The 16,521-nt window shown below is 37.6% G+C and overlaps 1 protein-coding gene across 2 annotated transcripts in view; it reads right to left on the bottom strand.

Annotated features, from left to right (window-relative positions):
- The window catches only part of XIRP2 (xin actin binding repeat containing 2), a 47,851-nt gene extending 32,095 nt beyond the window's left edge, over window positions 1–15,756 (bottom strand). The window contains exons 1-2 of one of the 2 annotated variants that reach the window (XM_015565750.1): window positions 15,601–15,756; window positions 10,263–10,400 (exon numbers count right to left, since the gene is read on the bottom strand). In XM_015565750.1, coding sequence (XP_015421236.1) covers window positions 10,263–10,400; window positions 15,601–15,657 — 195 coding nt within the window. In that variant the 5' untranslated portion in view covers window positions 15,658–15,756. The remainder of the gene's footprint in view (window positions 1–10,262; window positions 10,401–15,600) is intronic. The other variant, XM_015565751.1, reaches the window with a different exon arrangement.
- Between the last annotated feature and the right edge of the window lie 765 nt (window positions 15,757–16,521).

The following is a 16,521-nucleotide window of genomic DNA, read 5'->3' as shown; positions in this document are numbered from 1 at the left end:
TGGACACAGACAACAGTATGATGGTTACCGGGGGGAAGTGAGGTGCAGGGGGCATGGAGAGGGTCACAGGGGTCAAATATATGGTGATGAAAAGACGCTAGACTTTGGGTGGTGAACACATGCTGAAATATACAGATGATGTATTATAAAATTGTACACCTGAAACTTATATAACCAATGTTTCCAATAAATTTAATTAAAAAATAAAATAGAATAGGGACAAGAAAGGAGAGCCATTATTCTTAAGTAACTAAATATTATTGCAAAGAACTGCACAGTTACAAAATGTCTTTAAAGAATCCAAAAATTAATATGCATGTGCAGAAATTTTTACTATATATTAATTCTTAAAATATCACTGGATCTTTCAGCATAATATCCTTTCACTATTATATCAGATAACTACACATTTTGCTTTCTTTTTTAAGAGTTGGTGGTTCAGAGACATATCATTTCTAGAAATATAATATTGGTCATCAAGTGCAAAGATTCAACAAATAGAAAAATCAATCGCAGAAGTTAAAGTGGTCTCAAAATTGCAAAGAGGTTCTTACAAAAAGGATGAAGAATTATTTGCTTTAAGTAGTTGCTTACATATTTTACATAAAAATATACATCAGCAAGTAATGAAAATTAAGCCATTTAACATCTATAGATTAAAAATAAAGAAATAAATCAGATGAAATTTAAGGACATACTCTTTGACCTGTACTGGATTTTGTCCCAACTAAGCTTACCAATACTAGTGCATTGTAAAGGACAGAACACCTACACACTTGCTGGGAACACATGACTAGAGCCCCAGTTTGTTCTATAAGGATGGGTCAGAGCAGGTGAGATTCAAAAAGGCTTCAAAGGAATGATAGGTTTTTAACACTTATTTCAAGCAGTGTGGTCTGTGAAATACTAAAAGATAAATTTGATCACATATCTCAAAATTATAAAAATAGATATTACAATGAGCATAGGTGCCAAATACAGCACTCATGATCATTTTATTTAAGTAATTTAACCTGCATTTTTGTGCAACATGCTATTGTCTGTCTCACCACTGTTTTTATAGGAGGAAATCAACATATCTGAGTTTGATTTTGATACAGAAAAATTAATTTTATATAATTCTCTCATCCATACATTTTCACACTCTCTACTTCCCACAAATTATTGATTTTCCCCCCTCTATTTTCTGTACCCAGACTTGATGTTGTACTTTCTCATTATTATAATATCTATGTTGTTATGAAAGGCCTAGAAAAAATAAAGAGAGAAAGGAAAGGAATTGAGGACAAAAGGAAAACTTTTTTGATCCTCCAAAAGAAAAAAACAACCAATACCACCAACAACAAAAATGTGATTTGGGGAAACTTTGCTGATATTTTTGGAATAGTGGTACAACTGTCTATGTTAGGCTCACAAACTGAACCCCAGCCTAAAGTGGACTTCATCAAAGTCTCTGAAAGCTCCCCCAAATATTTCTGAACACTGTGCAAATGATGATTTATAGTATTCAAATTATTATAATTCGTCCTCTGTACAAAAGAAATGAATTTAAAATGCCACAGTAGGATGATGTCTTCAGAAGGCTCTGCTATTTGCCCAAGGATGGGTTGAGTTGACTGAGGGGCATGGTCATCTCTGGGATAACAAATCTTGGCTCAGGTTTGAATTGTCATGTTCATTACTGCACATTAGAACCACCCGGAGAGCTATAAAATCCCCTGGTCTCTGATTACATGCCAGGACTAGGGAATCAGAATTACCTGGGCTTTCTGGGGGAGTTCTGTGCATCACCAGAGTTAAGGACCACCTCCCTGAGGGCGGAGGTGACCAGAGCTCCCACTGACTCCATGTCCCAGCCTAACAGGGAGAGTGCTTTGATTCTGATTCCTTATCCAGTCAGGGGAGAGGTAGGAGGTGGTGTGTCAGGGACTCTGAAAGATGTCCTGGTTCAGATCCAGAGTGATAGAGAAACCAGCAGACAGAGGCCTCATTGAAACCTACTACCACTACATTCCTGTACCCCAACCCAGGGGACCCTGGGGCAGTGGCACATAGTAGGGGCTTTTTAAAGATTGTGGATGCCTTTCTAGACAGACCAGACTCATGCAAGCCTTAATGGACACAGGGGAACAATTAATGTTTCATTGGGGTTTGTAGAGAAACCTCTCTCCCTTTCATCTTGAGAAGTACAAGTTGTCATGAAGTTTAGTTTGTGTTTTGCCTTTGTTTTTCTCATATTGGTACAAGCAGTACTACATGCAGTTAATTTCTTTGACAACTTGAGCAACAAATTGTTCTCAAAATATAATTCTTTACTAATCGATTTCTGTACAAAGAAGGTATAGGATTCCACCCTGACCTACAGAACCACAGGAAGGTGGACATGGGTAAGAAGAGAGGAGACAGATAGAAACAGCTGTAGGAGGTCACCAGCTGCAAAGTGGCCAGGCAGCAGTGGCTAGGACACAGGTGTGAAAAGCAGTAATAGAATGGGCAATGGTAAGCATAAAGTGATAGGTTTGAGTGCAAGAGCGGAGGCAAAAATGAATCAATTTGTTAAATAGGCATCTAGAAACCCACAGCTGGATTAGAGTTTGTATTCCCAATTCTTGTTGAATTAAAAACACACGCACCTGAGTTGCTAGTGCAAAGCATAGCTGGTCTGCTGTATGGCACAGTTAGGAACGGGGGTGTTTTGGCTAATAGATATTACCAATCAGCTGAATTGCTTGTGCAGCTATGGCCTCAGGTGGATCACAGACCTTAACTGGCAGAGGCCATTGTTTTATTATTTGATTTATTTAGAAAAGAGTTAGGTCTTCTGAGTCTGAGCCTGCATGCAAAAGTTGTTTTTATGTTCTTTTCATCACCAAAAACCACTTAGAAACAGGCACTGAGAGAGTGGTAGAAGGTAAATTGCTTAACGGGTCTGGACTTGGAAGGGAAAAGAGGTAAAAGATTTGTTAGAGTTTTTATTTTTTTAAATATATTTTTACTAGAGGCCCAGTGCATGAATTTGTGCATGGGTGGGGTCCCTCAGCCTGGCCGGTGATCGGGACCGATTGGGGGCCATGTTGCCCAGTCCGGGGGAGGAACCGCTGGAGGTTGGCCAGCAGTGGGAGGTTGGCTGTGGGAGCACACTGACCACCAGGGGACAGCTCCTGTGTTGAGTGTCTGCCCCCTGGTGGTCAGTGCGTGTCATAGCAACTGGTTGACCAGTCGTAACAGCTGCTTAGGCTTTTACATATATGGATTGATTTCATAGAGGAAGGGAGAGGGAGAGAGAGAAATATCAATGATGAGAGAGAATCATTGATCAGCTGGTTCCTGCATGCTCCACACTGGGGATTAAGCCCGCAACCCAGGCATGTGCCTTGACCAGGAATCAAATCACAACCTCCTAGTTCATAGGTTGACTCTCAACTACTGAGCCACACTGATCAGGCAGAGTTTTAATTTTTACAGAGTAAAGCTATTATGTCTAATCTACCCATTAGCCTTACTCTGAGCCTCTCGAGGACATGGCTTATGCCCTTTTGGTTTTGTCTTTCCTTGAGACCAAGGAAACATGCACAGCGAGCCTGCTCTGCTCCCGCAGCCTGTGTAAGGTTCCTGTGTCTGCCAGCCTGCCCGGAAAAAGCTCAGGATGACACCCCGGCCCGTGCCCTAGGGAAAGCACAATTCCCCAGCAACCAGGGATCTTATTTCTTGGTATTTGTACATATTAACATTGCATGTTGAAATATACTTGCTATATTTTATTAAGACACTTGTAGGAATATATTTATCTTCATGGTTTCAACTGCACAAACCAGAAAATGCCATGAGGTAAATTTTATCCCTCACAATGACTTTTCCTGCCCTGCCATTCATCAGCTAAAACATGCTGAGAAACCACAACCCTTGTAGAAATGGGAAAAAATCAATACTCTCTCAACTCTTCCTCTTTTCCTCATTTATTCAAGCAGTGTAGTAGCCTTTTTTCTCCTGCCTGATTCAATCCATATATTAATTATATTATTTTCCTCTCAGTACATCTTGTCACAATACTGTGACTAAAGCAGTCTTCAAAGGAAAAACTATGTTTTTCATTTGCTCCCACTTAAAAAACAAACTTCGATTCCTAATGGCATCCCAGGGCTACAGGAAACCTGTGCACATTTTATGGCTATTCCTCTCTTCGGAGAGATCCCCCTCATCTGGTCACTTCCTAGAGCTGAGGTTAAGCATTTTTTTCCTCAAAAGAAGACCTGTTATGACAACTTTTAAACTATGTACTAAAGTTACTGATTACTCCAGAGCAACACATGCCCAAAGCATATACAGGCGTGTTAATTTTAAACTAATCTTTAATTACCCAAAGAGCTCTTGGGAAATGATTGTTTCCCAAGGCCAAAGAACTGAAAAGAAAGCTAAGGTGTGAGGCACAGAACGATATTATCCTTCTTTGCCTTTTTACATAAACATAAGATGTTTATGAGTCATATTCTACCTTGAAAATAATTACCACTTGATAATGCTCTCCTGGCCATCATTTAATACTACCGAGGAACATAGCTGGTGTTTATTGAACAAGTCATATATGCCAGGCATTACAGTAAGAGTTTTCCAGGGGCCATCTCGTTTTATTCTTAAAACATGCTTGCTATTTCTTCATCGTTTTACAGAAGGGACTAGGTGGCTAACTCAAGTATTTTAACTTGAGATGTCTGACTCTGGAGCCAGCAGGCCTCACCATTACTCCAAACTGCCTCATTTTGAGTTAGATTACTTTAAATGGTAATAGTTATTTAAAATTGGTGCACACAATTAAAAGACAACACAAGGCATGCTTGTGGTCACAACCTTACGTGTTGATAGAGATCTAGGTTCAGGTTGAGGCTGTTCATAGCAATCTATGACCTTGAAAAAGTATGCATTTGGCAGAAAGTTAGAGGCTGGTCTAAAGCACTTTTATGAGAAATGATTTGCAATGTGGACACTTAGCTGGTAAAAATATGTTTGCTAGAAAATAATCATGGGTCACCTTTTAAGAGTCCAAAACATATCGATGTCAGATTATATCTGTCACAAGCTGTCAAAAATGATTTCTAGCAACCTAAAATTCTCTAGGGATTGTTCCAAATACAAATGATCTTACAGAGTGCTAATGTTGACATTAGGATTGTTGCGACACAGATGTATGTGGAAAGAAACACACTGTCTTGCAGCTCCCCCTGGACCACAGCAGACGTGGCTACAGGAAGTGAAGGTCAGGAATATTTCAGACTCTTGACATGGATTTGGTGCAGCCATTTTCACATGAAAGCAATTACCTAAGCTCTGCATTGCACTGATTCCTTCCAAAGATTTGGGGGCTCCATCAGTTCTTCTCTACTTAAGACACTTAAAAATAATACAAAAGCAACTCCAGAAAAGAAGAGACTTCTAGGACTTCACAATTCACAAGCAAAGAGCTGCTCAGTACTGCATAAATATGGGGAAAGAAAATGAAGATGAAATTCGCAGGAAAAGATGAGCATCAATCCCTACGTGTGAGACTGTGGCACAAGGGATGGACGTCTCAGTCTGCTCAGGGGTCCATGGTTTATTCTGGGGGGAATGGGAATGTTTGAAAATTAGATTGTGGGACACTGCAACTCTGTAAATATTCTAGTCATTGAATTGTAGGGTGAAATTTATGGTATGTAAAGCATATCTCCATAAAGCTGTTAAAAAGAAAAAAGAAAAAGAAGAGGAATGTCTTTTTTAAAAAAAAGAAACCCTAGAATGGGCAAGTGAAAATGAACTCAGAAAAAAGACAATGGCTTTTCATGCCAATAACACATCTATTCTAATCTGCCCCAGCATATTTTAAGACACCCTTTTAAGAAAGAGGGGATGGAATATTCAGAATGCTCTTCCAAATTGAGCCTGTTTTAATACATGGATTAAAAACATCCCTCTTAAGTGGTCCTTTCCATTCTAGCATTAAGGGTAACAAATATGTTCGCTGGCATGGAATGCTAAGTACTCCCTCCTAAGGCAAGGCCAGAAACAATGCTGCTGAGATATTTCTAGCCTAAATGCCAACTGGAGACCAACTGAGTGATTTATAATCCCTTAGCAGGGTTGGGTTTCATTCATAGATATTGGAATCAGGAATGACTGTTTTGAAAAGCAGAATCTAAATGGGTGATGTTAAAAATGGTGGATATTATCCCAAGTTTGAAATGTCTGGCATAAGTAAGTGTTCCTCTACCTTGTACCACATTATTTTTTCTATTTCAGAACCCTTTTTCAATAGTTATAAAAGAGTCTGATCAATCAGCAAACAGAAAGTATCTTTAACCTCAAAGATAGTTTTTTTAAAAATATATTTTATTGATTTTTTTACAGAGAGGAAGGGAGAGAGATAGAGAGCTAGAAATATCGATGAGAGAGACATCGATCAGCTGCCTCCTGCACATCTACTGGGGATGTGCCCGCACCCCAGGTACATGCCCTTGACAGGAATCGAACCTGGGACCTTTCAGTCCGCAAGCCGACGCTCTATCCACTGAGCCAAACCGGTTTCGGCAACCTCAAAGATAGTTTAATTTTCAAAACTTGTTTAGTGCCTGGAGGGCGTGTCTTAGTGGCTGAGCATAAACCTATGGAACCAAAAGGTCACGGTTCCATTAATGGTCAAGGGCACAAGTCCAAGCTGCAGACTTGATCCCCAGTGTGGGATGTGAAGGAGGCCCGGTATCAATGATTCTTTCTCATCACTGATGTTTCTATCTCTCTCTCTCTCTCTCTCTCCCTCCCTTCCTCTGAAATCAATGAAATATATTCAAAAAAAAAAACAACAAAAAACTTGTTTAGCCCCATTGCTAATTTCCCACACAAACTGTTACCAAATCATCAGCTAATTATCCTGAAACATCTGACTTCAATACATTAGGAAGAAAAGAAGCAGATTGGACTTAATTATTATACTTTATGAAATTATTACTAATGGTGACATTAAATATTGTCAGAAACCCAAAAGAAATGTTCTTTCTCTGAACTCTAATGAAACTTGATTTCCAAATTAATATTAATTTTATGTTGACAAAATAAAAATATATAAATTTTTGACTAAGGGCAGACTTAGTAGAGAGATAAATCTCAAGGACATTTAACAAGAAAAAAGTCTGGAAATACCCTTCGAACCAACAACAGCTTAGGTAAGACAGAAATAACTGTCTGTCCTGACCAGCAAGCATCTTGTCCTCAATCTCTGCTGATAAAGTAATTTTTAGAATGCATTTGATAGCTTTAAAAGTTTAAGTTAATACCTAAGACAGAATTTTTCTACATTTCCCACTCTATTACTAAATTGAACATGTATTTCAAATTTCCAATAAGCATTATAAATTAAAGTTATTAATTTACTCTAGTGCAGGTAACTTTTTTCTCTCTTTTCCTACAGACTTTAGCATAGAGTTCAATAAATTGTCTTTAATAGTTTGTTTTTACATATGTCCTCTTTATATTTTATTTATATTGCATTGCATTATGAATAGGTTTAGTTATTCCTCATGGAATTATTGGGCATTATTAGCATGTTTAAATGTAGATAATGAAACTGAGAGGTCACTACAGGCCCAGAGTCATGCAGATTTGACTCTTGGTTGATTTTTTCCTACTCCCACACACAGTATTTCATATTCATAGAATAGCATCTACGTCTTTTCATAATAAACTACATTTGCAAGGAGCTTATTGTGAAAGTATATATAGTTTGTTGGTTGCCTTTGTTTTTACCTACTATTCACTTATCCCTTATTGATAACTGCATATGCTAAAAATTTAGGTAAACAGGTACAGAGGCCTAAGCCAACCAGCATCTCTGGCTACAGCAATTGGTGCTAACAGGGCTTGTGTGTTTCATTTAGAGCCAGTTAGATGGGTAAGGCCTTTTCCTGGGACTTCTGAAAAAGGATTCTTACCCTTTCTCTGCAAACATTTTTTTTACAACTATCTGGGGGCAACCTGGGTGAGAATGGGGGCAGTTCAGAGGAAGCGAGGCTGAGAGGTAGAAAAAAAGAAATACAATGAAGATAATACTTAACTTTTTAAAACAAACACTTGTGCGGTGCTTAAAATGGGCCAGGCACAATTTTAAGCACTTTACAAATATAACTAATCATCCTCTTAAACCTATTACGGAAGTACTATTGTAACCTTGACTTTGACTTTATAATTGAGGAAATTGAGACACAGAGAAATTAGGAACACCCCTAATGCCACACATCTAATAGTCATGGAGCAGGAATTTGGACCCAAGTGATCTGACTTCAGTTTCTGTGCTTAGCCACCATGCTAGGCACATGTTTTGAGCCCTTATATCAATGAAGATTCTTACATGCTTAAAAATGGGCTCTAAAAAAAGGGAAGAAAAGAAAGAAATCCTTGATTTGTTGCATTTGGCATTTTTCCTGATATAAACATTCTCACTTTGGCTAATTTCAAGCTGTTAACATGACATCATCTGGCTAACAAGATTCCTAAAAATTAAATAATCAAAGAGTTGGTATAAGCCAGCTGCTCTGGTGTATCTCTGGAGTTTACAACAACCTCCCTTCCATAAGACTGCCTTTCGGTGAACCTACCAGTTGCTTTGGGTTCCAGCCACTCTGGGTTGGGTTTTCTGTCTTGTAATATTAGAGTCCTCACTGAGTCCAAGTTTCATGGATAATGAAATACTTTCACAGAAATAGTCCTTTTGTTATTATATTAGAACTCTATAATAACCTCATGAATAAACAAATCCTCAACAGGTTTCACATCTTACTTATCAGAAACGGAGGCTTAAGTGGGTTATGGATTTGGTTTATGTGGTATCGGCCACAGAATTGCCAGACCCGGTGCAAAATGAAAGTATGGGGTCCCTTGTTAAGGAACTTTTCAGAACTTCAAGAAGATGGAAGCAGAGCATTAAGCTAAATGCAGGGCCCTTCTAGGAATGGGGCTCTGTGCAAATGCCTAGCCCTACGCCCATGAAGGTACCCTGTGCCTGCCACTCAGCTGCTGACAGAGGTGGCCTATGAACTCGGATCCACAAAACCCATAGCCCTTACACTCTACTGTAGCGCTTCCTGCAAAACAGAGGCTCTGCAAATGCATCGCCTACATTTCTATGTAGAAGTTGTTACTTAAATTATTAATGATATAGCTGTATTTTGTCTTGTTAACCAATTTCAAGTAAACACACACAATTGACTCACTTATGTTGCAACAGCTATATATTAGATTACAACTATATCCTTACTTAATTTCTTATTTACATTATGTTTCCTTTGGTAAAATTAAAAGAAATCTAACATAAATGTATTAAGCTGTCTATATTGCATGTTTTTTAGTTTTTAGACAATGACAGAAAAAGAAAACAAATACTCCTTCACATATCAGATTTTTAATTATTCTATCTGATATACTCTCCCCCACCAACATACCAATTGCCTTATTTTTAAAACTTAGGCAATTCTAAATATTGTAGAGATTAAAAAAAACCAAAAAACAAAAATCCCTTTTATCTCCTACTACAAAATTTCAGAAATACCTCGGTTACTTTCTTCCTCATGGAAAACACGGGCCTAAGTGCAGCTGTTTACAAAGCAATTCCTTATTTTCAAAGTACCAAGCTCAGTCTAATGAGTTTTATTACTTAGATTCTTACATCCAAATATCATTATACCCCATGATTATATTTAGTGATATATGATAATGAAAGAATGAAATGGGGAAATTCTTTTATATAAGGTATCATTATATAGTTTTACATAACATCTGGGTTCCACTGGCCAATTTTTGATGATTTTTAAAGAAAACAGAAAACTCACCGCAATAAAACAGCTAAATAATGCTTCAGATTTAATTTGTGCCAACCACAAGCAGATAGTTTACTAGGAATTATAACCTAGAAGAAGAGGCTCAATATAAAAACTGTACTCAATGTTTCTATTTACCTGTTGACTAAGCTAAGCTATTTAATTTTCATTTATGTTTGAAACATTATATGCTGAGAGGAAAAATATTCCAGCATGGTTCCCAAGAAATGTGGCAAAATTCTCCAAGACAGTAAACTGGTACATTGATATGCTTTAAAAATGGTTTTCTAAAACATTTATGTTTTATCATTTTTGTTAATGAGGAATTAAAAGAAATGTACCACTAAAGGTGTGGGGTTAGTAGGGGCAGTGAAATGAGAGCATTTCAACCTTACTTGATTTATCCATGAACTATAGCAGTATTACCTGCTCAGATGTGGTCTGATGCTGGTACTGGTGCTGAGAAAAGGTATTATAGGAAGAAGCAATTTTGTCCTTCTCAAATTGTTTCTTCACTCTGGCCAAACCACCAGGCACTGTGCACATGTCTGCTTCCTCCATCATCTAGGACCATTAAAAAAAGGAAAATTCAGCTTTATATTTTTTCAGGATAGGATTCTCAAGCTACTTAAAAAAATAGTTGACAATTATGGGTGGGTGATATATTAAAAAGGACATTAATATATGTAATTATTTCAGTATACTCTTACAGAAACCCTTAGTAAAAATAATCTCTCCATGTTATTTTCTCATTTATCTGCTTTTTGATATAAGTTAGAAGAATATTAAAAATATTAAGTTAATTCTCCTTTCAGATTTTGATGTCTGGAGATTAGAACTATTAGAATGTATTTCTCTAATAATACATAGACAAGTAGAAATTAAAATACTAGATTCAATTTTAACCCAATAATATTGTCATTAAAATCCAACATGTTATAGGCAACACATTAAGAATATTAAAAACATTTGACTCACTCTAAAATGGATTTAAATCATTATGGATGAACAAAATAACCTCGGCGTATATCTGAGGCAAAAATATTAATGTCAGCAATAACAACTACTGAGTACACAGTACACTGTGTGTTGCTATGTACTTACAAATATCTTGTCATTTGATGCTTCTCCATTTTCTTGGAAATACGGATACTTATTACCTTGATTTTTAAGTCAGGAAATTGAGGTTTGGAAAAGTAAGGCAGCTTGTAAATTCTCACAGCTCGGGTGTGAGTGTTGGAGCTGGAGGTGGAACTCACCTGGGTCTGTCTTAATCACAGCTGTCTGTCTGAAGCCTTGTTAGCCTTAAAGGACAGGCAGAAACACAGCAGCTAACACCACCCCAGGACTCAGCTGCTAGTGTTGGTGTGTGAGGACAGGTGGGGGTGGGGGGCGTGGGGGCTAAGATGATCAGGATTCTAGCTTGTCACTGGCATTTCGCAGAGGAGAGAATCTATTTCAACAGGCAATATTTGGAACAACTTGAAAAACACTGAGGAGTCCGGTCAGATTCTCTGCCCCAGTGGGAAGTGCTGTATAACTCAAGCACTCTCCCCAGCCCAGCAGGCACTCAAGCCCAGATGGGAAAGACAACTCTCAAGCAAACAGACCTCCTGCCAGCCCCCCTCCTCCAGGTCTCCTGGGAACTGGGAGCAGACTCAGCAACACTTCAAACCACAGCAGGTCTCCTGAGGTCTGGCTCAGCCCTGACATAACCTTGGAAGCCTTGAGACATGGAGGTAACTGGATGCCCTGGATGCCGCGGAGCTGTTTGCATGCCGTGGACCTGGGATCATTACCCCAACACATATTCTCTCTCTCAAACAGATACCAAAAACACAACTACTGTCCTGGGGTTTCCCATATTCCAAAATATTGGAGACTAAATGGATACTCAACATTATCTGAATTCTAGCAAATATTCAGGTGGTCGCTTTATGAAGTTCACAACATTTCCCCAGGCACATGGACTCTTAAATCGTTAAGAAATATGCACTCTATGGAAAAAAGGGATGATTGTACACTTACACGTACTAGACAGATATTCTGTCAGATTCTGCAACAACGTCAAATGTAAGTGCTGGTGCTGGTCAGTTACTGCCATCTGATAAATGGTAAAGTCTGAGAAAGTATGGTGACCCTTTTGGAATTTGAGATGATGAAGGGGAAGGGTGAATTAAGGCTACTGTCTTTTTTTTCTTTTTTTAACCCGTACCATTTAATTTACGTAAGTGGCCTTTCTCAATTGAGCATCTATAGAAGATACAGGGTGGGGCAAAAGTAGGCTTACAGTTGTGAGTACAGGAAACACAGAGTTTATGGTTATATTGTTATGTATTAATTATTGTATTATTTATTTGTACTATAACTGTAAATCTACTTTTGCCATACCCTGTATATAAACATTAAATTATAGAAATTAAAGTATTAAGAAATTAAGAAATTAAATTATTGTTAAGAAAAACCTTACTCTTGCCAACAAGTATAAATAATGTCCAAATCATATGTAAGTTAATCTGATAAACCCCAGCAATTATGCTAATAAATGGATACTTTCCTAGTATGTGTATTTTCTCAAAAATATCAATTCCTATAGAATCGAACCTGGGACTCTTCAGTCCGCAGGCCGATGCTCTATCCACTGAGCCAAACTGGTCAGGGCTACCAAATATCTTAAAAAACAGATATAAAAAACAGATATGCCCATTCCTTTTCTCTAGCACTGTGCTTTGGAATAAAGCAAATTGTACATGCAAAATGCAGACAGTTGATTATTTTTGCTAATACCACCGCGATCCCTAACATCCCTGGTACTGCTGCACTACAGCTGCTGTTACCCACCCAAGTGGGGCAAGTCCATTAAGCTGTAGTTTAGGGGTGGTGATAAGGTTTCCTTGTTCAGTTCAGATTGTAAATGAAGGTTTACATATGTAGATGGAGGACTTACTCAAGGGGCAGTCAGTAGCCTAAGCTGGCTCAGACTGAGATCCCTCCCATGATTTTGCCTTGTTTAGCACCATGTACTAAACATCCCAACTAATCCATGTTCTTGTAAATGAGCACATAACTTAGATTGTTTTGTTTTGAACCTTCTTATGTTTATCCTTATTCTAGGTTTCTTATTCTTGGAGTAGGAAACAAGACTTAGCATCTAATGGATATGCCAATAGTAAAGTTATCTTAATATGTTAATTTAAATACCTAACACAGAACCTACCTAAAACTGTTAGTTTAATAATAATTTAAATATCCTACATCTAAATCTAGGTAAATATATTACATAATCACCAATTTCCCTTACCAGAACTGTCCTTGGGTTCTAGAGCAAATTAGAAATACCATAATTTGTGGAGTGATTCTAATCCCAGCTCTGACACTTAAAACCTTGGACCAGAGTTCCTGAACCTCAGTTTTATTTCTCATAAACTGGGAATAACAATACGTTTCTCAAAGATTTCTTGTGAGTCTTAAAAAGGATAAAGGAGCCGAAACCGGTTTGGCTCAGTGGATAGAGCGTCGGCTGGCGGACTGAAAGGTCCTGGGTTTGATTCCGGTCAAGGGCATGTACCTTGGTTGCGGGCATATCCCCAGTGGGAGATGTGCAGGAGGCAGCTGATCGATGTTTCTCTCTCATCGATGTTTCTAACTCTCTATCTCTCTCCCTTCCTCTCTGTAAAAAATCAATAAAATATATTTTTTAAAAAAGGATAAAGGAAATAAAATTGCAGAGCACAAAATCTGGCATTTTAATTTTTTTCTTGAAAAATGTTACTTCCCCTTTCTCTTCTGGAGGCTGCTGCAGTCTTCTGCCTTTTCAAGAGCATGACTTTCATTTAGGTTCAACCAAATGCCATCTGGCTGAGGCTAGGACAATGAGCAACCCATCATTGTCAGCTATCGCAACGTGATTGAAATATAATGGGTACAGTTTGGGACTGAGTCGGTGACTTCCAGATTTTGCACATTTAATATTTGGATTATTTGTGTAGACAGAAATATAGTCACAAACAGTTTCCATTATTAAAAAAAAAACTGAACACACATTTGATGCAGCTGACCAATAAGGCAGGTTTTTTTGTTGTTGTATGCTTTTTTCGTTTCTTTAGATATTTACCAGGATTTCTCTGAGATACCAGCAATGTGTACTTTCTTTCCTCTCAAAATATTTACTTAGGGCCAAACCAAATAATAGGACAGTTGTTGGGCCAAAACTGCTTTCATATATGAGAGGAGGCAGTTGAATGTAGTTGAAAGAGTACTGAAGTCAAGAAACTAGAGATTTAGCATGTCTTTGTCACAAATTACATATTCTCCATAAATCACTTTCCCTCAGTTTTGTTTTCTTTTTTGTAAATTGGCAGGAAAAGGAAGGATTATTTAATTTCTTATATGTAAGTTATCTCCAGAATAGAATTACATTAAATTTTTTGTATTAAATTGTGATAATTTAGTTTCCTTATGTGCCCAACTTAAATATTCTCTTTTTTGCACATCATAAATACATGTTATGCCCTACAGAAGTTTTTTATGGTTTTATCGTATATGATAAACGATGGTTTACTAAATAGCCAGTCTTTAATTAGGTATTTTCAAAGTCAACTTGTTTCCCCAAGAATCGTTTCTCCAATTTAGAATGCTAATTTGTAGTGAAGTTCCTTAATGATCCAGCAGGGGGTGCTATCTAAGAAGACTTTTGGGAAGTGCTAGAGTGATACTATTTGTTTTGGAAGTGATCTAGGGACTTATGTCATTTCTTTACATTCATTCAAAATCTATTCTGCATCTAAAATGGATTTTTAATGACTATGGAAAAACTTAAATGTCATCTAGAATTGCAACATTGTTAATGAGTTTGGCAGTCAGCCTTGTCTCTAAATAATTTGCAAAAAAGAATGTTAAGAATAGCTATTTTACAATACTACCCTTTTGGGCTATTCTCGCTCTCTTTCTCTTTTGGTTAAATGAATAATTTTACTAATTTGGTGATTATAATTATAAAATAATGTTTTTATACTCCATTAAGCTATAAAGCTGCTACTCATAAAATGACTCATCAAATCCTGTGGATCGAAGGCCACAGAATATGGAACACAAATTCTTTTGAATATAATTTTATATTCAAAGTTATATTTGCCTCTAAAAATTGGTGGTCGTACTGAATCCTGCTGTTTCCTATAATCATAATTGGTTTAGCAGAGTGCCTACATTGCTAATTCCCTCATTTCTATGTTGATTAACCTATACCTAATGGATTTAGTACATACAGAGAAATGAGAAATGCAAAAGAAATTATACTGCCAGTGATTTTAAATGAACTATATATGAGACCAAAGAGGGAGGCATGCAGGCTTACATTATTAAAATTTGAAATTAATTCCCAACTTTCCTGAGGAGAATAGCTATAGGTTAAATGATAATGATGGCAATAAGAACACATTTATACAGTGCCTTATGGCTTATACATAAATTATCTCTTTGACTCCTCCCTAAGGCCCTCTGTGGTAGAGGGTTATTCCCATTTTTCAGTTACAGAAACTGAAGCTCTGAGAGGAGTTAAGAGAGTAGCCCAAATCACACAGTTAACAAGTAGCAGAGCTGACGCTTCAATTTGGATCCTCTGAATTTGATTCACACGATTTCTGTGCTTTTTCTACTTTATCCCTTTGTCCAATAAATAGTATTCTTATGTTGCAATAGAGGGAGGGTGTGTGAAGAGCAGACAACAAGCACATTGCCTAATACAAAACCAGCAGGAGCAGCTTACATTTGCGGAGAAGCTGTGGCGGTCACCCTTGGAAACAGCTGCTTGGTACCTCGCCATCCGTTCCTTCAATGGCACCACCTCCTGGAGGTCTGACACACCTTCAGTCCAGGCAGCGCTGTCTTCTGCAAATTCAGGTGCAGGTTTATCAGGGCCAACAGTCACTGAAAGGAAATGCAGAATGTTCAGATACGTGTCAGGATTTGCAAAGAAAATAGCATCACCTTCTGAACAGCGAAGGCGTTTAAAATATCTGGTCATAAAACAGAGTGCGACATTTCACAGTATTTTCGATGTTTCACTGTCACCTCTTTTCTTCAAGTGTCAAGCAAAGCTACAAGATGCCTGTATAAAAGCATATGCTTACACAAACATGAAAAGAAAATGCTGTTCCCGCTCCTCCTCCTGCAACTATTCTGATGAGAAATATTATTAAGACATACATAATGTTAATTATAGACATTTCTGAAGTACTATGTGTTGGATTTATGCTCAATGTTTCAAGAGCATTATATGATTTACTTCTCTAACAACCTCATAAAGTGGGTGCTATTATTTTCTGAAATTCATAGGTAAGAACACAGAGACTCAAAAAAAAATACATGGCTATGATCACACAACTAACAAGGGGCAGATTTGACAGTTGACCGTGCTCTTTAGCAAGTCTAAAAATTGTTCTTCCCTTCTCTTCCCACCCCTCAACCCTCAGGAAGATAGATTTAGCTAAAATATGTGAATGCTTTGAGAATTATGGACTGTTTTTTCTTTTATTCATAGAGATGGCATAAGAAAGAAATAATAGTACTATTGGAAAAAGCTTGTTAGCCATCCATTTCAGAGAGATTGCCCACTGAAGCCATCTTCTGCCTGACAGAAATAGAGGGTAGTAGAAATCACATACTTGGAAAAAGAGCAGAAGACTCA

The sequence above is a fragment of the Myotis davidii genome, unplaced genomic scaffold (genome assembly GCF_000327345.1).
Source record: "Myotis davidii unplaced genomic scaffold, ASM32734v1 scaffold59, whole genome shotgun sequence".
NCBI classification, from domain to species: Eukaryota; Metazoa; Chordata; class Mammalia; order Chiroptera; family Vespertilionidae; genus Myotis; species Myotis davidii.
Note: the sequence above shows the minus strand (reverse complement) of the source record. Positions and strands in the feature narration are given on the sequence as shown.